The sequence below is a fragment of the Corvus moneduloides genome, chromosome 16 (genome assembly GCF_009650955.1).
Source record: "Corvus moneduloides isolate bCorMon1 chromosome 16, bCorMon1.pri, whole genome shotgun sequence".
NCBI classification, from domain to species: Eukaryota; Metazoa; Chordata; class Aves; order Passeriformes; family Corvidae; genus Corvus; species Corvus moneduloides.
In genome coordinates, this window is record NC_045491.1 from 1,791,677 (window position 1) to 1,815,321 (window position 23,645).

At 41.6% G+C, this 23,645-nt stretch overlaps 2 protein-coding genes across 5 annotated transcripts; one reads left to right on the forward strand and one right to left on the reverse strand.

Annotated features, from left to right (window-relative positions):
- Positions 1-874: 874 nt before the first annotated feature.
- On the reverse strand, positions 875-11,203 carry CRYM (crystallin mu). Its single transcript, XM_032125615.1, has 8 exons — positions 10,911-11,203; positions 10,559-10,709; positions 9,439-9,501; positions 7,280-7,381; positions 6,250-6,433; positions 4,696-4,817; positions 3,750-3,834; positions 875-3,078 (listed from the first exon to the last, which is right to left on the reverse strand). Exons 1-8 carry the CDS (start codon positions 11,081-11,083, stop codon positions 3,014-3,016), a joined length of 945 nt encoding a protein of 314 aa, XP_031981506.1. The 5' UTR covers positions 11,084-11,203; the 3' UTR covers positions 875-3,013.
- LOC116451799 (cytochrome b-c1 complex subunit 2, mitochondrial) lies at positions 11,085-23,284 on the forward strand. Of its 4 annotated transcripts, none has more exons than XM_032125610.1 (14): positions 11,085-11,166; positions 13,839-13,931; positions 14,062-14,211; positions 14,657-14,721; positions 15,669-15,725; positions 16,077-16,201; positions 17,606-17,703; positions 18,127-18,184; positions 18,350-18,445; positions 19,296-19,495; positions 19,768-19,848; positions 20,425-20,501; positions 22,050-22,203; positions 23,043-23,284. In XM_032125610.1, the coding sequence occupies exons 1-14, from the start codon at positions 11,110-11,112 to the stop codon at positions 23,124-23,126; spliced, it is 1,395 nt and encodes a 464-aa protein (XP_031981501.1). In that variant the 5' UTR covers positions 11,085-11,109; the 3' UTR covers positions 23,127-23,284. The 4 variants fall into 4 exon arrangements, with proteins under 4 accessions (XP_031981501.1, XP_031981505.1, XP_031981503.1 ...); XM_032125612.1 differs by lacking the exon at positions 11,085-11,166 and adding an exon at positions 11,777-11,884; XM_032125613.1 differs by lacking the exon at positions 11,085-11,166 and adding an exon at positions 11,779-11,884 and having other exon boundaries at positions 13,842-13,931.
- Positions 23,285-23,645: the final 361 nt, after the last annotated feature.

Below are 23,645 nucleotides of genomic sequence, written 5' to 3' on the forward strand. Positions count from 1 at the left end.
TGCTGTGCTCAGCACAGTAATCCAGACACCTTCCCCCCAGACTCTGTGCCTGGTTGTTTTCATTTTGGCTAAGAAACTCCCAAATGTTTAACAAAGCAAGAAGGAACCAATTAATCTTTCATATTTGAAGGCATATGATTAAGTGGATTTTCAATCCCCCTTCCCATTGCTGCTGAGGCCAGCCCAGCCTCATCCCTCCCTGCATCCTCTGGTCCCTGCAGCAGCTCAGTTCCACACCCCCAGCACACAGGGCTGGCACAAGGTCTGTACTGCTCCAGTGACTCCTCTCTGCTGCAAAGTGCTGAGCATGATGCACCCTTTTCAGGGCAGATTTTAAATAAGTGGGTTGGATTCAGCTACCCAGGAAATACTTTTGACAACTCTAAGCATGCAAATGCCTGTCACCGATGGGAGGCAAGTGGAGGTAGAGGAGAAAGCACTGCAAGGAACCAAGGATCTCCATATTGCACTGAAAATCTGCCTGCTTACTCATCTGCAGCCTCTGACAACCAGAGAGAACAGCAGAGACCATCTGCACATAAATAACTCAGTTGCCACAGGCTTCCTCAGTGTTCAGGCATCTCCTTAGGTATTTGCAGTGACTCTGGAGCTAAAAGGAACAGCACCAGACCTGTGGGCGTCCCTTGTCCTCCAGAAACTGTATCAAGAGACTGCAAGAAGCCCCAGAGCACCCCATATGATACTTATTTGTAGGCAACTGAATAAATTTTTTATTTTTATACTTTTAATTTAAAAAAGTGCGATAGTGCTAACCCTTTTCTTATGGGATGGTATAAAGTAGCTCTGTGGAAAAAAAATGGGGGAAAAATAAATCAGCCACAAACCAGAAAAGTAATGGACAACAACATGAAAGTCAAAGAAAACCAGCAGTATCTATTTGATTTTAATATAAATGCAAGTTACACAAGTTCATAATCCACTAATTTGTAAGAGAAGGAAACATAGAAATTGATGCTATTATTTCCCCTCAGAAAAATCTAAAGGTGGCATTCAAGCAATTTCCATTGTAACTGAACCAAATCCTCTTCATGACATCAGAGGTGCAACACTGAAGCCAGGCTCCCAAAATCTCCCACTGCCAATGAGGCTGAGAACAGTGTGGGTTTTCAGAACCAGGTCTTTGGACTGGCTCCATTTACTCTTTAAAGTGCATAGTCTGTAGGACAGTACATGTGAAAATAAACTGGACTTGTCTTCTTCCCAAACACATCAAATTACAAATCCGGTGTCACACTGGCACAGAACTGGGATAATACTGCCATAATTATTAACTGCAAGTTTCCATACAGTTCTTGAATAATGGAACATCGCTGGCTTTCATGTTTACCTCAAGTTAGTGTAGTTCTGCATCACTGAAGTAACAAACTAAGTCAACACATACACTTCTGAACACCTCAGAAATGACAGAGAAGAAACAAGACATGTAAAAACAGAGAGTAATTTTGCTACAATTAAAATGCAAAAGCTCATAGAGAAATTTCTGTTGTTCCTTCTGATGGAATAAACAGGATCAATGGAGTTCACGTTGGATCCACAGGAAACATCCTTCAGCCCTACTCACTTAGTGGTCTGGTACCCTTCTACGCTACCTGTGCAAATTACAAACTCTGCCACTTAGTACATTTTCCAACTAGCTTACACCAGGCTTGTAACTGGGAGTATTGTTTACATCACACCTGCACTGTACTCATTAACCTCTTCTACACTTACCTATGCACCCTCCAGGGCTTTAATGCCAACTGCTTCTGACCCTCCTTCCTGTTGCTCTGCTCTATTCTACAGGCATGTTATAAAATGCCCTGTCATCCAACTTTTCCAGAGCACGAAGAAACACTTAATAGCCTGCATGAAATAATACGCAAATGGAAATAAAATTTCACAAGGCAAAACTCGTGAGCCTGAGACAGGAATTTGTTTCCAGGGCAATAGCTGTTTTTCAGCAGATCCTCAATCTTTTGCAAGGCAGTTGCATAACAGCACAAAACTGGAACTTTTCCTTATGTCACTGTGTTCCTCTGCCAGGAAAGGATCATGAAAATTCCTGCCCCAGCTAATATCTGCGATAATGGAACAATTAGCAATTGAAGCATGGCACAGCCAAACTGAAAATATTTGCCTGTATACGTGAAATCAGTTTGGGTGGTTCCTTCAAGAAGCTTAGAAAAAGAACTTAGAGGCACCATAGATTAATAGCAAAATCTCCCTAGAGAATACAGATAAATCAACACACATATTAGTCCTCACATTCTGTGTGACTCCTTGCAATATGAAAATGGCAATATCCCAGCAAGGCATGTGCTAAGGGAAGCACTGAACAGAAACCTAACTGTATGGAGGCATGGTTATTTACATAAATCCTCACTCACAACTGTGCTCCTAAGTGAAAAACCATTGAGTCTGAGGGCTAGGGAAGGTGGATGGCAAGGGGGGATAAAAATGGTGACTTCCAGTGTGAGCTGGAAGGGAAGGTGTGTCCAGGAATTAGTGTTGAGCTGTGTTCCCAGGAGGCTGAAGACAAGGTCACTGTCACTGTAGCACTGAAACCCAGAGTTGCATTTAAAGTACCTTCACAGGTAAATATGATGCCAGAGTCCATTCTACAAACTGATGCATTTTACACCAGAATGAACCAACCCTCTAAAAACCATGAAATCTACACACAAGCTTCTGCTACATAAATAATCAGGGAGGAAAGGCATTGATTCCAGAATGATACCAAAATATGTAAAGATACCCTTGTTAGTGTCACTGCAAACATCTAATACTTGCTGTTACAGGAGAGAGACATTTATTAGCAATAATGCAAGTATCTAACACTTGAAATTAGAAAACTTGAGAAATTAGTCTATTGCTGAAATTTTACTTTTCCTTCTTGAATGTTCTAGAAGGGCCACATTCAGATAGGATTGGTGCCTTCCTTGTTAACACAGGATTCAGGGAAACTAAGTGCAAACTATTTTCTTGGCCTCATTGGCATTGTAGACTTCTCTCTTTAGTTACCAGCTGACCACGCGTCATAGACAAATTTTGCTGCTACTGTATCTTCAACTGCCATCCCTAAAAAAGAATTAAAGTCACCTTCAAACAGCTGTTCAGCTGTACAAATAATTTAGCTTCAGAAGGGAACAGGAACACTCAGGAGCTTATCTAACTGGACAGGAACAGGAATTATTTCCCATCCCAAACACCTACAGTGCTACATTCAAAGTCCATAGCCATCATGTGGTGTTGGGTGTGCTGTAAGAAGTTAATGTAACAGTAGGAATCTTAATTTTCAGTGTTCATATCACAACTGGGCCCTTTTGGAGATGTCATGTAGCTCAGAGCATGGTAATTCATCCCCAGGGCCACCCTTTCCCAAAGCCCAGCCCCACGGGACACTGTCACATTGTCTCAGGTCAGACAGACCCCACGGGTGGAACAGCGGGGCAGTCGGGCTGGAGCTCTATTAATAAATGCTGCAGTCATGTCTTGAACAACTGTGAAATGGAAAATGGACTTCCTATTGTTTGCCTGCTTTCCTATCACTTTTCATTACATCAATCCTGCTAGATAAATAAAAAGGGAAATAAAAAGGGAAAATGCAAATCACAGTCTACGTTCCTGTGGGCAGTGCACTGCCACAGCCGTTCTGAAGATGAGCAGCAGCTTTCCCACGCATGGGGGACCTAATAAAGAACAAGGCATTGTTTTCTGTCAGACTTGTACACAGGAGGGGCTGTTCTTACCCAATGATTTAAACACTGTTGTTTTCTCAGGCAGGGCTGGTTTTGTACCCTTCAATACCTCCCCCAGCTCAGCAAAAATCTCTGCCTGTGAAGAAAATACATATTAATACAAAAACATAATACCCATACGTATGTTAAGAGAAAAAAAAACCCTTTTCTTCTGAGTGACTTCAAAAGAAAGAACTCCTCCAGTGCTGCATCCCAAAAGTGATTACTTTCCATGGTGAAGCAGATCAGCATTCAGACAAATAATATAGAAACTGGACAGAAATCAGAGGAGCAGAATGGTTTTCAAAGAAAAACAGCTGGCAGACTTTCCTCAGCCAGCAAGGTTTTTTACAGTGGATAGCTTGTTACTTATCCAACAAAACACATGGGATTCCACACACATTACCATATCTGGAGCTCTTATGTTAAACCTCAAAAGTGTAAATCATATTTATTCTGCAGACACATGAAAAGAGAAAAAGAAAACTCCACTGAACCTCAAAGAGTCCCTGCTGGCAAATCTGTGCAGATCATTGTCTGCTTGGCTTGTGTGGTCCATTCTTTGGGCTGGTCCATTCAGTGTCAATCACACTGAAATCTCATGGGAAGAAAGTTACAGGTTTGAATAAATAGACTTGAAAACACTTAAGATAACCAAACACTGCAGGAGAAGTAGGTCTTTCAACAGCAATACATTGTTATCATCACAAGCCAATGCTGCAAACATGCTACTGTAACATGGTGCCATGTAATGGTAAATATGGGGGTTGCATGGTTTGGTCACAGACACAGCAGTCTCAGTTTGAAACCAGTTTATCTTTCAACCCCTGCCTGGAAAGTGTTAACAATTACATCTCATGCCCTAAAGGTTTCAGTGCAGGACATCATCAATACCAACTCATTTCAAATGCAAGTCAGTTGTCACAAAAATAAAGCCCATCATTTCAGAAAGTCTTACCCCTGATAAAATAACATCTCCTGATTCTGTCAGAGCAGCATCTCTGGAATCCACGAACAGAACAGAATTCTTCATCAGCTCATCATCCAGTTCTCTCCAGTCTGGTCTGCTTGCTCCAACAGCTAAAGTAACAAAACTGATGAACTTGGGAGCAATGTTTAAAACAAATTCAAACCACATTTTCTTCAAAAGACACGTGTGAAGTAACAATGGACGTTACTATTGAAATGTAATATACAAAATATACAGTGTTAGCCTTGGAGAAATACTGATTGATAGGACAACAAAACAACGTTTGATATGTCAGTAAAATATCCTTGTCAAAAGAGTCTGAGTAGCTGAGACAAAAGAAAGTCCTCTCCCTTTGTCTGTTATCTCTAGCACCCTTGTTTTCATCAGATCATTACCAAATTAATTTTACACACCTTTATTAGATTATCACTTACCCAGAGAAACTGAAAACAAATCATGGAGCTTAACTTTTTACACACAGTACCAAGATCATTATCAACTTGTTATGGGCTTAAAAAACAAGCAAACAAGAAACCCAACAAAAACTAAAAGGACTACCCAGTTATACTATATTCAGATATTTTTACATGTCAACTGTTACGGAACAATAAATTCCATGTTGGTCAAATGCCTCTTCAAACAGTAAAAATGCCTCAAGGAAGGGTAAAAAAAAGGCAAAGAAAGGAGAGAGGTCTTTGTGTCTGTGTCGCCTCAGCAACTGTGGACCTTAATTGATTTTGTTGTATTTCTGGCTTCCATGCCATGACATAACACAGACAGCAACTTTCAATGACAAAGGACTAAATTGAGTTTAAAAAATTGGTAGGATGCTGCTGGAATGTGGGACCTCAAATTGTTCCCTTTGAGAAGTTGCTTTTGTCTTATTACCATGCTATCTAGAAAGTGCACAAGGTCATCTGAACAAGGCCCACAATTAATAAAAATAAACAAACAAGAGCATGTCCAGAGACTCCAAACAATAGTGTGGCAACATCATTACAAGGTAGGCAACAAAAAAAAAGCAACCCCCCCAAACCTCACTATAATTAGAGGTTAAATGATGATGTTCTTATCAGTTATTGCATTTTCAGAACTCAAGTAGAAAAGTAAATTGGTGTGATCAGCCCCAAAAGAAACAAATAGAGGAGCTTAAAAAATGGGTGGAAGAAAAGATGACACCACCAGGGAAATATAACAATGAGCAGTAACTACTTAGGAAATAAGACATTCATCTGGGTTATTTAAATGGAGAGCGAGGTGAGAATAATGACAACATGAGGGCAAAGATGATGCACCACTAAGAGAAAAGAGCAGATGGGAAAAGAGAAAATCCCATGCTCTAGCAAAAATCCCCTACTGGATTATGCAGGTGTTCTGGCTCCAGGAAGACAGGGCTGGGAAAAGCAGTCCTTGCTAAAATGGAAAAGTCAAAATGGAAAGAACATTCGTTCCATGAAGCACAGAGAACTGTTTTTCAACAGAGGGTGATGCTAAACAACGTGCTAATGAACACATGCTGGACACCATGGGAACAGAACATACCATTGATGTGGGCACCTGGCTTCACCCAGTCTCCAAACAAGATGGGAGCTGTTGCCATAGTGACTGTCACAATCACATCAGCCCCTGTCACTGCCTCCTGGGCAGAGGAGCAGACCCGCACGGGACCGCTGACAGAACTGGCAAACTTCAGAGCCTTCTCCTGGGTGCGATTCCATATCCTGACCTTCACGGAGAGAAACACGGAAAACAAAACAAAACAAAGACAGATTAACTTGGAGAATCTCTCCTTGCTGAAACAGAACACTTGGTTTAAGTTTTCAGTAGATAAACGTATCCTAAGGGTTGGGGGTTTTTTCCCCTTTAGTGGTCTTATCATACAAGTGACTAAATTTCATGAGTGTTTGGCTACATTGCAATGCCTGTTTTGTGATGGCAGAATAACAGCTCCTTGTAGAGCTGCTCTTATAAAATGTAAATATTTCCAAAAAAAACATTTAAGGGAAAGTCACAAAAAGCTTATGCAAGCATGGCATACACAGTAGGATCGTCTCAGACAAAAAGCTATCTGAAACAACTTTGATTCCAACCTTTTATGTTTTTGAAATACCAACATCTGAACAAGAAATTCTACAGTTGCTCCAGTTCTTCTTGGGTTCTGTAGAAACAGAACCAAATATGATTAACCTTTTGTGGTGGATTGACCATGGCTGGACACCAGGTGCCCAGAAAGCTGTTTTATCACTCCGCTCCCCAGCAGCACAGGGAGAGGGAAGAGAAAATAAGATGGAAAAATTTGTGGGTCGAGATAAAGGCAGTTTAATAGAACAGAAACAAATGTTGGAGAGACAGCCTTGATGTTGTGTGAGCACTGCTCAGAAGTAGCCAAAACACTGGGGTGTTATCAGACCCTTCGAGCTGCCAGTGCACAGCACTGTGAGGGCTGCTCGGGGGAACAGGAGCTCCATCCCAGCCTGACCTGATACAACTTCATTGGCTGTAATTTTTTTATAATGGATCCTGCAACATAACAGAGACAGATAAATGTATCCTCTTAAGATGTGTCTGTTACCTCTTTAAACGTGAACAGTTCTGTGAAGATATCGTAATGGCTGTATGCTTGAACACCAGCTCCCAAAATGCACAGCACTTCTGCAAAAGCTGGCATTAGCAACTGAACAGTATCAGAAATAAAAAAAAAAAAAAAAGAGAATATGCAAGAACAATATATTAACAGGCATTAAAAATACATATCAAAATACTACAAAAGAAAGCAGTAGTGTTAGTCCTTTTAAACAACAGAAAAGTATATAAACAAGTATTCAATAATCACTATATATATTGGGCTTTTTTTAATGCAAAAGCTAGCATCAATAGCACCAAAACACATCTTGGCTTAATTCCAGTGTTGAATTGTCTGACTTGAAATTCAGATCTAAGATGCAACAGCACGAACAGCAAGTTCTGGAGCCTCAGCACACTCCAGTATTGACACACCCATGGGGGTGATTGAATGTAAAACCACAGTGCTGATGTTCTGCACTGGCTAAAAGCAGAACCCCACAAACCATCAGTACTGAGAGTGGCAGCTGCACAGGTAAACTGGTCCTGGCAGCCCCACACTAAAACAGCTTTTTGAATTCACTGAAGCCGTAAATCACACCACAAACATATCTTGGCATGGCAAGAGCCATAATACACAGATATTGTAAAAACAGGGATGGTTCTGAGGAACAAATAATACAATTCAGTTCTACAGTTGCTTTTGGTTTTCTGATTTAGTTCTTGCCTGTGATTCACCAGTACTTGGCAAAGGAGAAGACAGGGCTGCTGGAGTCCAGCCCTAACCTACCCTTGTTTATGCATTTGCTGTGGCCACTCAGTCCTGTCTAAAAAGCTTTAGAGTCTAGGCTCTCAAGGTTTATTCTGCTTCAAACAAATGGAAAAAAAATCTCATTAATCCCATTTTCCAGTAACAAGAACTTGTTTTAGTGTGTCTTTTAAAGACTCTGAAGCACTGATTTCAAAGGTTCTTTGCATAAGACCATGGGTCTTTGAAAAGCAAATGCCATAAAGAGGACAAGATGACAAATACGAGCTAAACTCAAACACTCCTGAAAATTTCCCAAAACAACAGATGATAATGAAGGATCTGATCTTGAAGTACCTTCAGCAGCCAAGCTCCTTTGAAGCCAGCATGGACTGCATAAAAACCATCAGAACTGACCCAATAAAGAATGGCCAAAATGGATGAGGTCCTGTAACCTCCTGTCCAAGGAGCTCATTGTAAATCATTCTGTCCTTTGGTTCAGGAGAAGCTCCTGGGGACAGGTCCTTCACTCAATTTTATGCCAGCGCAGCTCCATTGCCATGGATAGAGTCACCCTGGCATGAAGTCTGCCCCTCACAAAGTAGTGAGATCAGCCTTTATTCTGGTCCAAAGCTGAGGGGTGACAAACAACAGTATTTTTCAGCTCTGGCCCTCTTCTTATTGCCTCACCCTTTGAGGTGAAGGCTAAAACCCTCCTGTGCAATGCATGGTCACTTGCTCTCTTCCTGCTGTTAGCAGCCCAACCAAAAACCAAAAATTCTTTTTAAAAAGTATTCCAACACAACAATTTCCCACTGAAATTGAGGTGATGTAAAGCAACACACAGCCAGATACACCTCACCTGCCTTCAGACACTGAAGTTTATGGCCATGGTCAGGGACAGTCATCTGGACATCTTCCAGTGACAACAGAGACACTGACAGACACCTCTGGACAAGTTATCCATCTATACTGGGCATTATCTTTCTTAAGAAAAATGGAAATGTGCTTTTTCCCTCTTTTCACAGGTCCAGTGCAACCCACTTGTCCTGTCCTGACAGCAGAAGGCATCTATCTAAATAAAATTCAATATATCACCACAGCTACATCACCCAAAGCCATAAAGGGGCATGTTAAGACAAACACAAAAGAAAGAAAATTACAGAGAAAGACAGCTCAGTAAATTCGTAGAAGAGCATGCAATAGAAGCCACAAAAATGTAACTCGGATCCTTCTCCAATCACACGCAAAGTGTTAAAGCCAGACATGATTGACTCAAAACAGTGAGCTTAAGTTTTCCCTGAAAGTACATACATTGTCATAAATCTAACTTAAAGCTGTATTGGATGAAAAGCCATTTGAATCATTCCTTCTAGTTATTTTGTAACTCCAAGCCCCACGTGAGAGAACAGAAGACACACCTTGGTAGCGATGGCAGAAACTGCAGCTGTCCGTTTTGCTGTAATGACACTGCCATCCAGGACCTTCAAAAAAATTCAAACAGATTGACATGAACATTGAAAATATGAATAATTGCCAAACATTTTCATCCAATTTGTGAATGATGTGGTATTACAGACATAAAACATATACACATGTAAAAGATGGCAATTATTATTATAGCAACCACAAACCATAGAGTAACGTTCAAACTGGGCAGATTCTCTGTTTGTTCCAGTTCTTCCCTGTCATTCCATCAGCACAAAAGGAGTGATAATGGTCAGAGAAGAGCCACCTCTAACTCACCTAACTCCTGATGCACTGCACTTCCCTGGCTCTCCAGTGCAGGGGATAGATGGATATGACTCCAACGCTCTGCACTCCAGTAAGACCAGGGACCAGTGCAAGCTGGCAGTGGTTCCCCAGTCTGCACTGTCTTGGTCTGTACAGAGGGGTGACAGGGAACCATGGAATTCCTTAAATGTGTATCACACATGGGACACTACAGCCTCAATGTGCATTAGCTACTGAATATAATATAATATAATATAATATAATACAATATAATATAAATTACATATTAATTATGGATCTTAAAAAGCCCACACAGTTGGTAAAAAAACCCAAGATAAGTTTTGGCCCTTTAATAAATCATTATTATTAAAGTGCAATGCAAATCATCACTGTTCTTAAAAAAAATTCTTAAATTCTTTAAATAAAGCAATCTGAATACTATTCTCTGCAATGCAAATTGTAAATCTCCTTCAATTTGAGACTTAAGATGGTTCAGGATCCACTCTTTATCCACAAGGTAAGGGGTATTTTTGCTTTCAAATGCAAGATAAATTTTTCCTGATCATTTCTCTCTTCCAGTTCCCCTCTGAGCTATCAGATTCAAATCGCGAGCAGCAGTAAATAATAGCACGGTGAGTACAGTTTAACACAAAGGAAACATAGGCAGCTTTAGGCCAAATCCTGATTTGACACACTGATGATGTTGGTAAATTCAGGCCAATTTACACCAGCTCCAGCTTCCAAGAAGCAGAAGCGAGAACTGACAGCATGAGCAAAGAAGAATGCAGAAGGACACACGAGACTTACAGCTTTCAAAGTGCCATTGCTGGGGTCAAACAAGAGGACAGTCGCTTGGTGAGAAGGCACAGAGGAGTCCTTCAGGTGCTCATAGAAAGTCACCAACTTGGTTGTGAGCGCATCGTCCGCAGCACTGTACGCGGGCATGACTCCGAGGTACCTCGGGGGGAGAATTACCCGCGTTACTCACGCACCGTTATCCCGGGAGCCCACAGCCAGCGGGCTGTGCCCGCCACGCCGCTACCGGCCGGTTAATCAGTAACTCGGTACCAAGGTTCTGATGCTCCAAATCCGCCCACCCGGTCCCTTCCCCGCCGCGAGTCCGCCACCCCCGCTGCCGCTACCCCGCCGTGTCCCTCACCCGCCGTGGCGGGGCACGGGCAGCACGGTGCGCACGGGCTGCACCACCCCGCCCGCCGCGCCCGCGGAGAAGTTGGCCAGGGCGGCCTCCAGCGCCGGCAGCAGGAGGCTGGCGCGGTGCAGGTGCTTCTCCACCTCCTCGGCGCCGATGAACACGGGCGGAGTCGAGCCCATGGCGAGAACCGGGCGGACGGGACAGGATGGAACGGGACGACGGCACTCCGAGACTGCAACACCGCGCACCGCCCGCACGGCCGGTAGGAACTCGCCGGGGCGGCCCCGCTGCCGCCGGTCCCGCCGCCGAACCGCCCCGCGGAACCGCCCCGCGGAACCGCCCCGCCGCTCTCGGCTCCGCCTCCGCGCCCCACGCCCACCACGGGCACCCCGCTATGTCCCGTCTGAAGTCCTGCTCGAGGGGAGCTCCGGTGCCCTGGGAGCTGCCGCGCCCGCAGGCACCGCCGCTGTCCCGCCTTACCCAGGCAGCGCTCGGGGGAAGGAGGCTGCGAACGCCACGGAATGGCCCCGACATAGGTTGGGCACAGCCACCCCGGGACCCCGCGCCCCGAGGGACAGACCGAGGGACAGCCGCCACCGGGGCCCGCGCCCCGAGGCACCGCCCCGAGGGGCATTCCCGAAACACGTTCCGGAGGGACATTCCCGGGGCACATTCCCGAGCGACCGCCGCCACCGGGACCCCGCGTCCCGCAGGGTGTCACGGCCCCCCGTGCCCGGGAGGGGGCGACACCCCGGCAGGCGCACAGCCCCCGGTGCCCGCGCGGCGGCGCTGTTGCCTCCCGGCGCGCCGTCCCGCCGGAGCAGTAGAGTTGGGGGTTCGCTCGCTGGAAGGTCAGCGCGGCGCGGGGCGTGCCGGGAAGGCGGGGTCTCCCTCCGGGACAGCCATCTTGTCCTGGCCGGGGCCGAGCCGAGGGGCGCGGGACGATGAAGGGGTTCCCGGTAGTCGCGCGTTCCCTCTCGGTGAGCGGGACCCGCGCGCGTCGTGCGCGGTGCGGAAGATGCCCGGCTGGCGGTGACAGCCGCAGTCCGGGCCCGGCGGTTGCGGGCGGGCCTGACCCCGGCCAGCCCAGAGCGGCGAGCCGGGCGGAGGGCGGCGGACGGCGGTCACGGCAGCGGGGCTGCCGGGCTGCCCGCGGGGTCGGGGCGTGCGCCAGGGTTGGGGGCGGGCCGGGCGGGCAGGCGGCGGAGCGGGACGGCGGCTGAAGGTCAGACAGGCCGCGGGCCGGGCCCGGAGCGCCGCGCAGCGAGCGGCGCCCGAGGCTTTGCCAGAGCCGCCCCGGCAGCGCCCGACGGGGCACGGGAAGAGGGGAGGGGAGGCGGTCCCGCCGCGCTGGAGAAGCTTCAGCTGCTTGGGACAAGGTGGTGCCCTTGGCATTGGGGCTTGGCGTGCCCCGGAGGCGGGCAGGAGGCAGAGGGCTTGTCCTGCTCAAAGGCTCTGATGGAGCCGGCGGACAGCTGGGGTAGAACCTGTGCTGGATCCCGCCTGCGAATGCGCTCGAGAGGGATGGAGAATGACCTCTGAGTGACAGCGTGTATTTGGGTCAGTTTTAGATATGCAGTGATAGTTCATAAATAACTAGACTTAGAGGTTAAAACTAAGTGTCTTACCAAATCCTTGGAGGGGGAAGAAAGGAGTTTTTCCTAGACTCACAGTGGACAGTCTCTGATAAAGCAATGGGAATTACATCACTGGCATCCTTACAGCTGAGCGCAGTGGTGTTTCTGTCACTAGGCTTTCACCTTGAGATGTATGGGAATTAGTTTATTTTTTAATGGGAAAACAAGAGTAATATGTAAATTTTCTAGTATAAGCAACTTCTAAAGTGGGTGGAAGGTAATATCATTTCAGATTTGAAATCCATAGTCTTGTCATTTCTGTTGCCAGCTGCTGAAGGCAGGGCTTTTGTGATATTCACCTTTTTTGTGTGAAGGACTGCTTCTGGTTATTGGAATCCTAGAATCATGGAATGGTTTGGGTTGGAAGGGACCTTAGAGATCATCTCATTGCAGGCCCTTGTCATGGGCAGGGACACCTTTCACTAGACCAGGTCGTTCCAGGCCCCATCCAACCTGGCCTTGAATATTTCCAGGGATGAGGAATCCACAGCTTCTCTGGGCAACTTTTCCAGTGCCTCACCACACTCACAGGGAAGAGTTTCTTCCTAAAATCTAGTTTAAACTCTCTGACAGTTTAAAATCATTGCCCTTTGTCCTGTCACTGTCTGCCTGTATAAAAAGTCTCTCTCCATCTCTTTTAAAAGCCCTTTTAAGGTAAGGTCCTGCAAGGCTGGAGTGAGGTCTCCCTGGAGCCTTCTCTTCTCCATGCTGAACTCCCCCAGCTCTCTCAGGCTGTCTGTGTAGCAGAGGTGCTCCAGTCCTTTGATCATCTTCATGGCCTCCTCTGGACCCATTTTAGCAGGTCCAAACTGCAGTCTGGGGACTTGCCTTCGTGTCCTCTTTGTATGCAGCAGTCAGTGCAGACAGGTTGGAGCTCTGAGGTGACTCTTCGGGAGCTGAACTGTCTACACCTAAGGAATTTAAAGTGACCTCCAAGGTGTTGTGCTGCATATGTGGATTGCTGTGGCTCTTGGTTCAGTTAATTGCTCTGCAGGTGTCCTGCAGACTGTATAGGATTGAGAGAGATTCCCACTGTACAGCAGCAAAGAGAGGAGGGGAGGAAAGCATTCTTACAGTGCTATTTCTTGAAATTCCAAAGTCCTTGTGTAAGTCATAGCACAGGGCCTGACTGATGTAAAAAATAATCAGAGGAATTACAAGGGAATCACTCTTTTTACTCCAGTGTTTGAAGTCCTTCATTGTATTTCTAATTTAAAATTAGGTTCTTTTTCAGTATATAAGGAAACATGTGATAAACTAATTAAGGAAATCCATTCTCTTATGCTTTCTCCCCTAGAAGAGATTTTACTCACTTAAAGTAGCTCCTAAAGTTTCACCCTCAGCAACTGCAGCAAAAGTGAAATTATCTCCAGAGTCTCAGGATCTTGAGGTCAGTATAAAAATACAGGGTTGGTTTTTTTTGTTCTCTTTTTATTTTTTTTTGACTCAGTCAAAGTAGAGCTGTGATAGTACTTACACTGAATGAAAACAAAGCGCTTTTTTTGTTGTTTTTAATACAGATCACAAAATTACCAAATGGCTTAGTTATTGCATCTCTGGAAAACTTCTCTCCAACTTCAAGAATTGGTGTGTTTATCAAAACAGGCAGCAGATATGAAACCACCAGTAACCTGGGAACTGCTCACCTGCTTCGTCTTGCATCTAATTTGGTAGGTGTTTATGGCCTTTGTTATTATGTTGAGAGTAGGTGAAATGGTCAAAGATTTATTATTGCAAAGATAACTGGTATGGTAAAATTTAATGTAAGAGATCTTACAAAGTGGAGAACAACATACAGTGGCACTTGGTTATGTGGTTCAATGCAGGAGAAATGTTACTGCTTCCTGGAAGGTGGGAAGTAATATTTATTAATAATTATGCTTTCTTCTGGTGTCTTAAACTAGATATGTGTAGTATATCTATATTCAGTTATGCACAATAACTCGTTTTATTTAAGCTGCAGTGAAAATTAATTCACATGGCTGATACAAACTCGATTTTGGGCATGTGGGGAATATTTCTGAGTAGTTTTTCTTATTGCTGCCATCAACACAAAATCTGTTTTATAAATAGCTAGAATTGTAAGTTGCCCTTTTTTTATGTTTGTTTTAATAGACTACTAAAGGAGCTTCCTCCTTCCGGATCACTCGTGGCATTGAAGCTGTTGGGGGCAGCCTGAGGTTTGTAGCCACATAGAAAGATAATCTGTGTTGGTGAGGTGCAAATGAGCTCTGTGACTAAAGGAAACATAAGACAATAAGCACAACAATGTGTAGGTGGGTAAGCTCAGCGGGGAAGTGGTACTTGAATACTGAATGTTGTTAAGGAACATCGTGTACTTTTTGTTCTGTTAAGCTTCAAGGGTGCACTCATGAATTGTATTTTAAAAACACTTTTCAATAAATAAAATATTGTGCACATGGAAAAAATATAATTTGTCTAGAAAGCTTAGTTTTCTTTCTGCCTTTTCAGATTTTGAGAATAAACTTCCTAAAGTCATTTTTTCCTTCATCTTTTGTGAATAGATACTACTCATACAGACAGTAGTTGGCTTTCGTGATTTGAGGGTTTTAAGCCTAGAAAACAATAGTAAGAGAAATAAGAGGGATCTCACTATGCCTGCTTTCTTCTAGTGTATCTTGAAATCATCCAGTAAGATCTTTTTATCTAGAGTGTGGTTAAAAATAGTGTTTTATGACTTGAGACTCTACCTTTTTCTGGTCCTGTCAATAATAAATATATTGAAGTAAAAGGACAGGATAACTGTGTTTTCTGCCCAAAGAGAGTAATTACTAAATTGCTTTTTTTAGTACATACACACATTTTTCTTCAAGTTTTGCTATTCAGCCTTATTTGCTGTTTTACCTTGAATTATTGTGGCATCTTAAATTCTGATGGTCACAAGACATTTGTTATTACTTGAATACTGAAAATGTGAGTTTTAATTATGCCTGTTTGTACTGTGTGTGTGTTTTATCACTTCTTTAAACAGTCATCCCAAACAGATTTAAGGTTAAGTAGTTATTCCAGTCTGTATCTTGCTGATGAATTTGATGAATGGGGAATATGTGTGAAAATTCACTTCTGTGTTCTTTGCTGAAATGGATTTTGGTTTTTTCTCATGTAGTGTGCATGCAACAAGAGAGAAAATGGCTTACTCTGTTGAATGTCTGCGAGACTACGTGTAGGTATCTGGATGGGCTATAAAGGGAATTACTGCCTTCTTTACAAACTGCTTGGTAGTGAAGACCTGTCATTTTACAGGGTGGGAGGAATATCTATTCTCATGCTTTTGTAATAAATCAGTAAATTACTATATTGATATTCAACTTCTGTGTCATGTTACCGAGCATACAAGTGCTACAGAATTGAAGTTGAATTATCCTGCTTTGTACAGCAGTGCTAATAACTGCCCTGGCTGGAGTGATGCATTTGGCTGTTAATGTGTTGCTTACAGATTAGTTTGAATTGCTTTCAACTGCAGAAGAAGTACACGTTACTTGTGTTTAATGCCTTTGTAATGTTTTTTATCTAGTGATACCGTAATGGAGTATCTCCTGAATGTCACCACAGCACCAGAGTTCAGACCATGGGAAGTAGCTGATCTTCAGCCAAAATTAAAAGTTGATAAAGTAATTGCACTTCAGAATCCCCAAGCTGGTAAGTGTATTTTCTGATCCATGGTATTGGCTCTGTGGGAGTTCCTTCAAAATGGAAAAAAAGTGGAAAAAAATAGTTTCCCTTTTGCTGTTGCATGACCATTTAATTTTTCAGCTTGTTGATAGGTATGGTCTTTCTGTTGTTTTGGAACTTTTTTTAATACACAGGTTTTTCCAGCCTGTAGTAACGTTCAGCAAGTAACATGCTGAAGACAGCTTACACCATTCTCCTTGGCACCTTCCCTTTTACATTTTTGGTTCTTTTCGAGTACAACCAAAGAATGTGCAAGTCATGATTGTTGTTGACAATGTATTTGCAGAAGCTTGTGTTCTGAAAATTGTATTTAGGTATTACTCATGGGTGTGAAAACAGTACCCTACAAAAGACTTGTAAATTTTGTATGGTTATTTTGGTATAAAAACAATATATATTTTCATCATACTGAAAATGGGTTCCAGCTTTAGGATTGTAAATTTAGATTTGTGTGTTTAAGGAAAAACAAAGAGGAAACACAACACAAAGCCTCAGTCAGATCAAGCCTAATCCAGTATATCTTGTGTTACTAACTCTTGTCATGCAAGATCACCCAGGTAGTTCTACACAATAAACATAATTTGTACCACTCTGAAGCATGTTTACCTTTGTAACCCATTGCAGGTGACAGTGTAATGTTGGAAGAATCTCGGGCTTATACTGAAGTGCTACTGTTTTTTTTAATTAGTCACAATCTTTTTTTTTTTCTTTAATTTATACAATTGCAGGTTGGTTTTCATAGTAATGCAGTATTTTCAGTTACAGTTCAGAAACAGAACTATGAAGAAAAGAATCTTTCTCTTGAGGAAAAAGTATGAACAAATACAAGGACAATATCAAACAGGAATTACTAGAATGCTGTTGGAATGCAAAAAAAAACTAATGAGAAGGGAATTGAAGACACTAGCATCCTTCATCTGAGTAGGGAGATAGATGAGACACCTCACAAAGCTACAAATAGTATTCTAGAGAGCCCGTTCTTCCTCAAGAACAAGGGATGCCTACAGTGAAGATGATTATGAAATTAATTAAAAGGATATTGGGGTGTGGTTTTGTTTTCTGCTGCTCCCCTTCTAAACACTGGTTGCATTTATAGCTTGCTGTTGAAGCCAAAAAGTGTTGAGCATATAAAAGTTACTAGTTTGTTTGGTTTCTTTCTAATAAGTTACAGAAGAATAGAAGGCCTCAGGCCAGATTCATCCAAAGCCTTGGGCTGGAGCAAACTTCCGTATGAATTGGATTATTCCAGACCTGCTTTTGCAGATCTTATGGTCCTTAAAGTGGACCACAGCTCTCCTCCATTTAGTTTCATTCATAATCTTCATTACATGTGGCTCTTACATTAATCATCTGAAACTCTGTTCCTCTCAGGAGTGCTGGAAAACTTGCATGCTGCAGCTTATAAAAATGCTCTGGCAAACCCCTTGTATTGTCCAGACTACAGAGTTGGAAAAATTACTTCTGAGCAGGTAGGGTTGTTTTTATTGTGTTACGTATCTGTTTCAGTTTTTTGTCAGGAATGGATGCTGGCACTTGTGAGAGAAAATTAATTTAGTATATATACCATCAGTATTTATTACCTTATTGATCTGGTGTTAAAATAATTTATTTCCGTGCAGCTTTTAGTACTGGGTACAGAACTCATGTTTGCATTTAGATGGTTAATGTCAGTGGCTTTCTGTTGACAGTAAGGCTGTCAATGAAATGCAGGTGTTCTTCTATAAAAGGGTTTTGTAGTTGTCACTGGGGAGTGAAATAAAATGATATTCTATAGACAGTTCCTTTTGGAAGCTTTGGAATTTGCTTTAAGAAACGTAAGGGGCTATGTCAGAAACACACACAATTTTTGTTCTTTAAACAAAATACCCTAAAATATGAATTTACTGTTGCAGCTTCACCATTTTGTACAGAACAGTTTCACAAGTTCAAGAATTGCTCTCGTAGGAATAGGTATGTATGTTCCTGAATGAATGCTGCAGGTCATGTGGGAAAACTGCTGGAGAAATCTGAATTCTCTGTACAAGCAAAATGTTACCATAGGCTTCAAACGCTTTTATTTAACTGCTGTAGCTTTTCAATGTCATTGCATTACTCAGAGTAACTGTTGTATTGCAGGTATAAAGCACTCTACCTTAAAGCAAGTTGCAGAGCAATTCCTAAATATCCGAAGTGGAGCCGGTGCTCCTGGTGCAAAGGCTGTTTATAGAGGGGGTAAGGATGTTTCTTGTATCTATTCTGAGTGACTGATTTTTCTGGTTATAAATGTAGTAGTATTCAAAGTTACAACTGAAAACTATACAGCTGCACTAAATGCTGGGTGTTGGAAGTGACAGTTCAGATGCATATCCTGTTTAAATAAGCAGAAGTTTCCACCATTGAAAGTTCTGGGATAAAACTGAACCCAGCTCTTCAACAAAGTTGTACCTGCAACATCATTTTTTCTATAAAGTAAAAAACAAGCTGGCATATGGTTTCTCTTGGCAGTTCTGGTAAGATTCCTGTAAGAGTAGATGAAGGGCTGTCAGGAAGTGGAGGTAGGATTTCTATTTAGGGAAGATGTGTTAAATGTGGTAAGTCAAAACAATGCTCAGCTCTTTCAGAGCAGTGTCTTGTACCATTACCAACAGCTACTGTTTAGTTGGAGTTTCACATGTCTCTGTAAAGACATGAAGGGGAAAAAGAAATTTTCCAACATTTAATATTTGATTGGAATAACTTCAGTTTCTGTAAGCCAACATAAGTATTATTATGAACAGAAGGTACACTATTTTCCTGGGAATTTGTTATGTGGAGTTTTATCATCCCACACTCTGCATGGTTTAGGGTCACATTCAAATAAGGTATACTAAGGTACTGGTTTTGTGTTAGCAAGAAAAATTTTGAATGTAAAGGACCTTTTAAAATTACCTGCAGCCTCATGCTGCCTTCCTGAGTGGACATGCAGTAATTTCAGGCCCTGGCTTCTCTCTCGTTAAAGGGAAATACTTCTTTTATGTGCCGCTGAATGTACAGTAGTTTCTAATTCAACACTGTATTACCTTTTATTCTGTTGTATTTCTAGGAGAAATCAGGAAACAGACCGGGGATAGCCTTGTCCATGCTGCTATTGTAACAGAAGGAGCTGTTGCTGGGAGCACAGAAGCAAATGCTTTCAGTGTCCTTCAGTACGTTTTAGGTGCTGGGCCCCTTGTCAAGAGGGGAAGCTGTGTTACCAGCAAATTGACCCAGGGTGTTGCTAAAGCAACCAGCCAGCCATTTGATGTAAGTTCCAAGGATTACTGTTCTCTGATTTTTAAGTAAAATGTGTATTAATAATCTTTGAGAGGTTTCTACCTTTAGCTAGAATCTTAGTTCATTCTTGCACATATTACAGTGCATCAGTGATGGGCTTCCAGTCTGATCTTTCCTCAGCACAAATGGACTTTAGCTTCTTGAATTACAGTATTTTAGATCCTAATAGTAATTATTTTCCTATGCTTGATGCTGAATTACTCTGATACTTGAAACAGTTGATGATAATGTTTGTTTTGCAGGTTTCCGCATTTAATGTTAATTACTCTGATTCTGGGCTCTTTGGGATTTATACCATATCCCAGGCTCCAAATGCTGGGGAGGTGAGTTGCTGATTAGACTTTAAGTATTAACAACATGACCTTCAAAGTAGTGTTTTGATTTGAGATAGTGACTGATTCATCTTAAAAAAAAAAAAAGGAACTTCATCTGATTCCCTGTATAGGAAGGAATGCTGCATGTTCAGTTATGACTTAGCTCTGTAAACTGGGAATGAGACTTGCTTTGTGGGAAGGACAGATACATAATATGAACTGGAGTTAGTAAAATGCCTTGAATTGCTGACTGTAATTGCTGATTTACATTTGTAAGCCTAAGTATATGATGAAGAACATGCTGTCTCTTGAAGCTGGCAGAACTGAACACTTTCATGAAAAATGGTGAGACCATATAAAGTAATGCTGTGGTGCAGTTAAAATCCACACTGCTTTTTGTGCATTTTTGGGCATTCATTACACTGTTTTTAGTTTTTTTATAAAACTGCTCAGAATCGTGTTCAGGCAGATAATCCTCACATTGTCAGCTGCTCTTCCCTTGAAGTTTCCAAGATGTCAGATAGAAGAAATAACATGTTGAAATATAATGTGGGAAGAAGTCTTAAATGATTTGATTTTCCTCAGGTCATTAAAGCTGCTTTGAACCAGGTAAAGGCAGTTGCTCAGGGCGGTGTCACCGATGCCGATGTCACAATGGCAAAGTAAGTGTGTAAAGAACTCTCATGTGCTGTAAAGAGAAGTTTCTTAACATGCAGCTACTTGTCAAACACTCAGACTATTCTGGACAGCAGCGCTTATCCTGTAATTATTTCCATGGGGAACTGCTCACAGTCCTGCATTAAAACTGAGCCCCTGTCAATATTCTTTTTCAAAGCTGCACTGATTCTCCAGTAGTGTTATTTCCTAATAAAAACTTGGTAGAGAAGTGTTAATATTTTCTGAAGACTGTTTCAATGTAAGAAATTAGCAAGTGTCAGCAGATGCTGTCGTGTTAATCATATTCTGTAGTATTAAGATATATTTTAATTAGAATCCTAAATTGCATTATTTAAGTAATTCCCTTTACAGTTACACTGAGCAATTCCCAAAACAATTATAATAAGCAATCTGTGCCATCTTCAAAGAAAAAGAGTAATGAGGGTCTGCAAGTGTAAAGCACTGAATTAGTGATGTTACACCAAGTGTTTGAAATACATGCCCCTAGGAATATTTGGGGGAGGGGGTCTCCAAGTGGTGTTAAACTGCACTGAGCTTTTAAAATTGCAGTTGTGCAATACAACAATATAGTACAGACTCAAGTAGCAAAATGAAAATATTGTCTGTTGCATATATAAAATACTTCATGTAAAGCATAATTACACAAAATATGATAGCCTAGGCCTAATTGGTTCTGCCTTAGTTACTAGGAGCTAAATGGTGGATTCTAGACTTTTATACTGGGCATTATTTGTTTTGTGTGTTGTGGGTTTTGTGGTTTTTTGTTTTGTTCTTTTTGTTTTTTTAAACAAAGCTGCCTGGTATTAGGGAGTTACACACAGTGCTGCTGTGGCTATTTTTCTTTTTTTTTTTTTTTAAGGCATTTCCTTCTGGAATGGCTTCATATATTTCCTGTGTTCCTCTTTTTCCTTTATTGAAAAAGAAAAACCCCAAACCCAATCAGTTCTATTTGCAGAGTCTGGCAATTCAAACAGAAACACCAAGCTACTTAATAATGTGCTATCAGAATAAATGGTTTTCTATCTTTCTGTCTTCAGAATAGAAGGATTGGCTTATAAAAATAAGGTTTTCATGTGTAACAGTGATTCTGCAAGAAACAAAAGAAACAGAATTCACTGTCTTTTAACAAAACATGGAACTATTACAGGAGGAGCCTGACCATTTACATTCACTGCTGCTTTGTCACTTAGGGCAACATTGCTCTGCATGCATCTGGTTTTGACGAGAAAATTAGGTTTAAACTTGATAGTTTGTCTGACTGCATTAATTACTTCAGACAGAAACAAATCCTGAGCTAGAGATTTTCTCACTGTGTGGGGAGGCAGTAGGTGTTGAAGTACCTGTCATTTTATGCTTGGTCTGTTCACAGTGCCTCTTTCCTAATCATGGAATCCTTCCCTGTTAGGAAAGGAAAACCTTTCAAAATGGAGTCTTGAGAGTTTAAAAGGATCAAAACCTCATTGTATTTATGGGGTGGTGGGGAAGGTAATAGCAGGACTTACACTGATTCTTGATGCTTTGTTTGGTGGCAGAAATCAGCTGAAAGCCAACTATTTGATGTCAGTGGAGACCTCAAAAGGGTTACTGAATGAAATAGGCTCCGAGTCCCTGGTTTCTGGCACACACACATCCCCATCTGTTGTTGCTCAAAAAATCGACTCTGTAGCCACTGCTGATGTTGTGAATGTAAGTATGTGTCAGCATCTACAGGTGCTCCTTAATCACTGTGTCAGGTTTTTTATGGAAAACTGATGTTTATAAACACACACATATACTATCTTTAAAAATAGAAAAGGCAGCTCATTTACAAATCCCAGCTGGGTATCTTTTGATGTCTTCACTTACTTTATTAACAGAAGACTCTTTAATCCAATACACTGTAAAACTAGTGTAGCTGTGAATTATGTAAAATTCTCATCTTTTTCACTTAAATTTACCAAAACTGCCAGCTAATATTCTTGGAAAACTTCATATTAGTTCAAGTGTGGGTGATTCTGTGTCAAGGTTTTTAGGTTGCCTGAGTCTGGGATAATGGGTGTGTTTAAAAAAGCAATTAGGTTTTCAGTGATAAATTGATGTAACTTTGTTGCTGCTGCACATTACCTTGTTGCTTGTACGTGAAGCAAATTTCTAAAAATCTATCATAAAGAGAAATTCTGAGATAGAAAATTTGTTTTTTCACAGTCGTTGCTTATTTGTATTGCAGCAGCAACTAGCAATAGCTCTAGTAGTAATGAGATACACTGTATTTTATGGTGTAATAATTATTTCAGGAATAACCATTTTTAGAGTTTACGCCTTTTATACCCAACTGTTGATCTGCCATTTCTGTTTAGATTATAAAGTAATGAGCATTAGAACAAATTAGGTTTATACAGCAAAAGGAAGATTGTTTACATGATGGTATATTATAGTAGTGCCAGGATTTGTTCTTTGTTTTCGTAACTTGAAGCTGATGCTATGAGTAGCATCAGCTATCTTGTTGTGAATATTTCCCCATATCCACTTTCCTGATTTATTTTCAGGCTGCAAAGAAGTTTGTAAGTGGGAAGAAATCAATGGCAGCTACTGGGAATTTAGGAAATACTCCTTTTCTTGATGAGTTGTAAAAACTGGGATGGATTTGATTCAAGATGGACCTGAGCTCTAAGTCACCTATGTTCTAAATGAATTACTAACTTGTTATTTATGAATTCAGTTCTTTCAGAAAATTAATCTGGAGTAATTGTGGGCTTGCACTCATCAAATAAAGTGCTGAGTTCATATATTTTGTGTAGTTTTTTTCACTGAAAGTAGTATATAAAAGGCTGATAGGTCTGGCTCTGTACACTGCAGGTTAAAACTACAGTGCGAAAACAAGGTGAGTTTTGGTCTATGTAAAAAAATAAATATATAAAAAATGATCACTGCAGTGAAGACAAATGCTGTAATTACCACTAGTTATCCATGTATTCTTGTATATTCAGGAAAAGTTCTTGATAGATTCTCTACCATCCTTACATCAATTAAATGAAGAAACTTGTGGAATGTTCCATTTTTTTCAAACTCTTGTTCTAAGGACAAATTCTTTAGTTCTGAAGCTCCTCTAGTATCAAACTAATTCTATTGTCCATAGTCCTTTGTATACC

Excerpts from the sequence above, each read along its gene's own strand:
- LOC116451799 (XM_032125610.1), top strand. The coding sequence starts at position 11,110 with ATGGAACGGGACGACGGCACTCCGAGACTGCAACACCGCGCACCGCCC. Across the intron at positions 14,212-14,656 it reads TTCGTCTTGCATCTAATTTG|ACTACTAAAGGAGCTTCCTC; the intron begins GTAGGTGTTTAT and ends TTGTTTTAATAG. Across the intron at positions 22,204-23,042 it reads CCACTGCTGATGTTGTGAAT|GCTGCAAAGAAGTTTGTAAG; the intron begins GTAAGTATGTGT and ends ATTTATTTTCAG.
- CRYM (XM_032125615.1), bottom strand. The coding sequence starts at position 11,083 with ATGGGCTCGACTCCGCCCGTGTTCATCGGCGCCGAGGAGGTGGAGAAG. Across the intron at positions 6,434-7,279 it reads AACTGTTCACGTTTAAAGAG|GTCAGGATATGGAATCGCAC; the intron begins GTAACAGACACA and ends CTCTCCGTGAAG. Across the intron at positions 3,079-3,749 it reads AACAGTGTTTAAATCATTGG|GGATGGCAGTTGAAGATACA; the intron begins GTAAGAACAGCC and ends ATTCTTTTTTAG.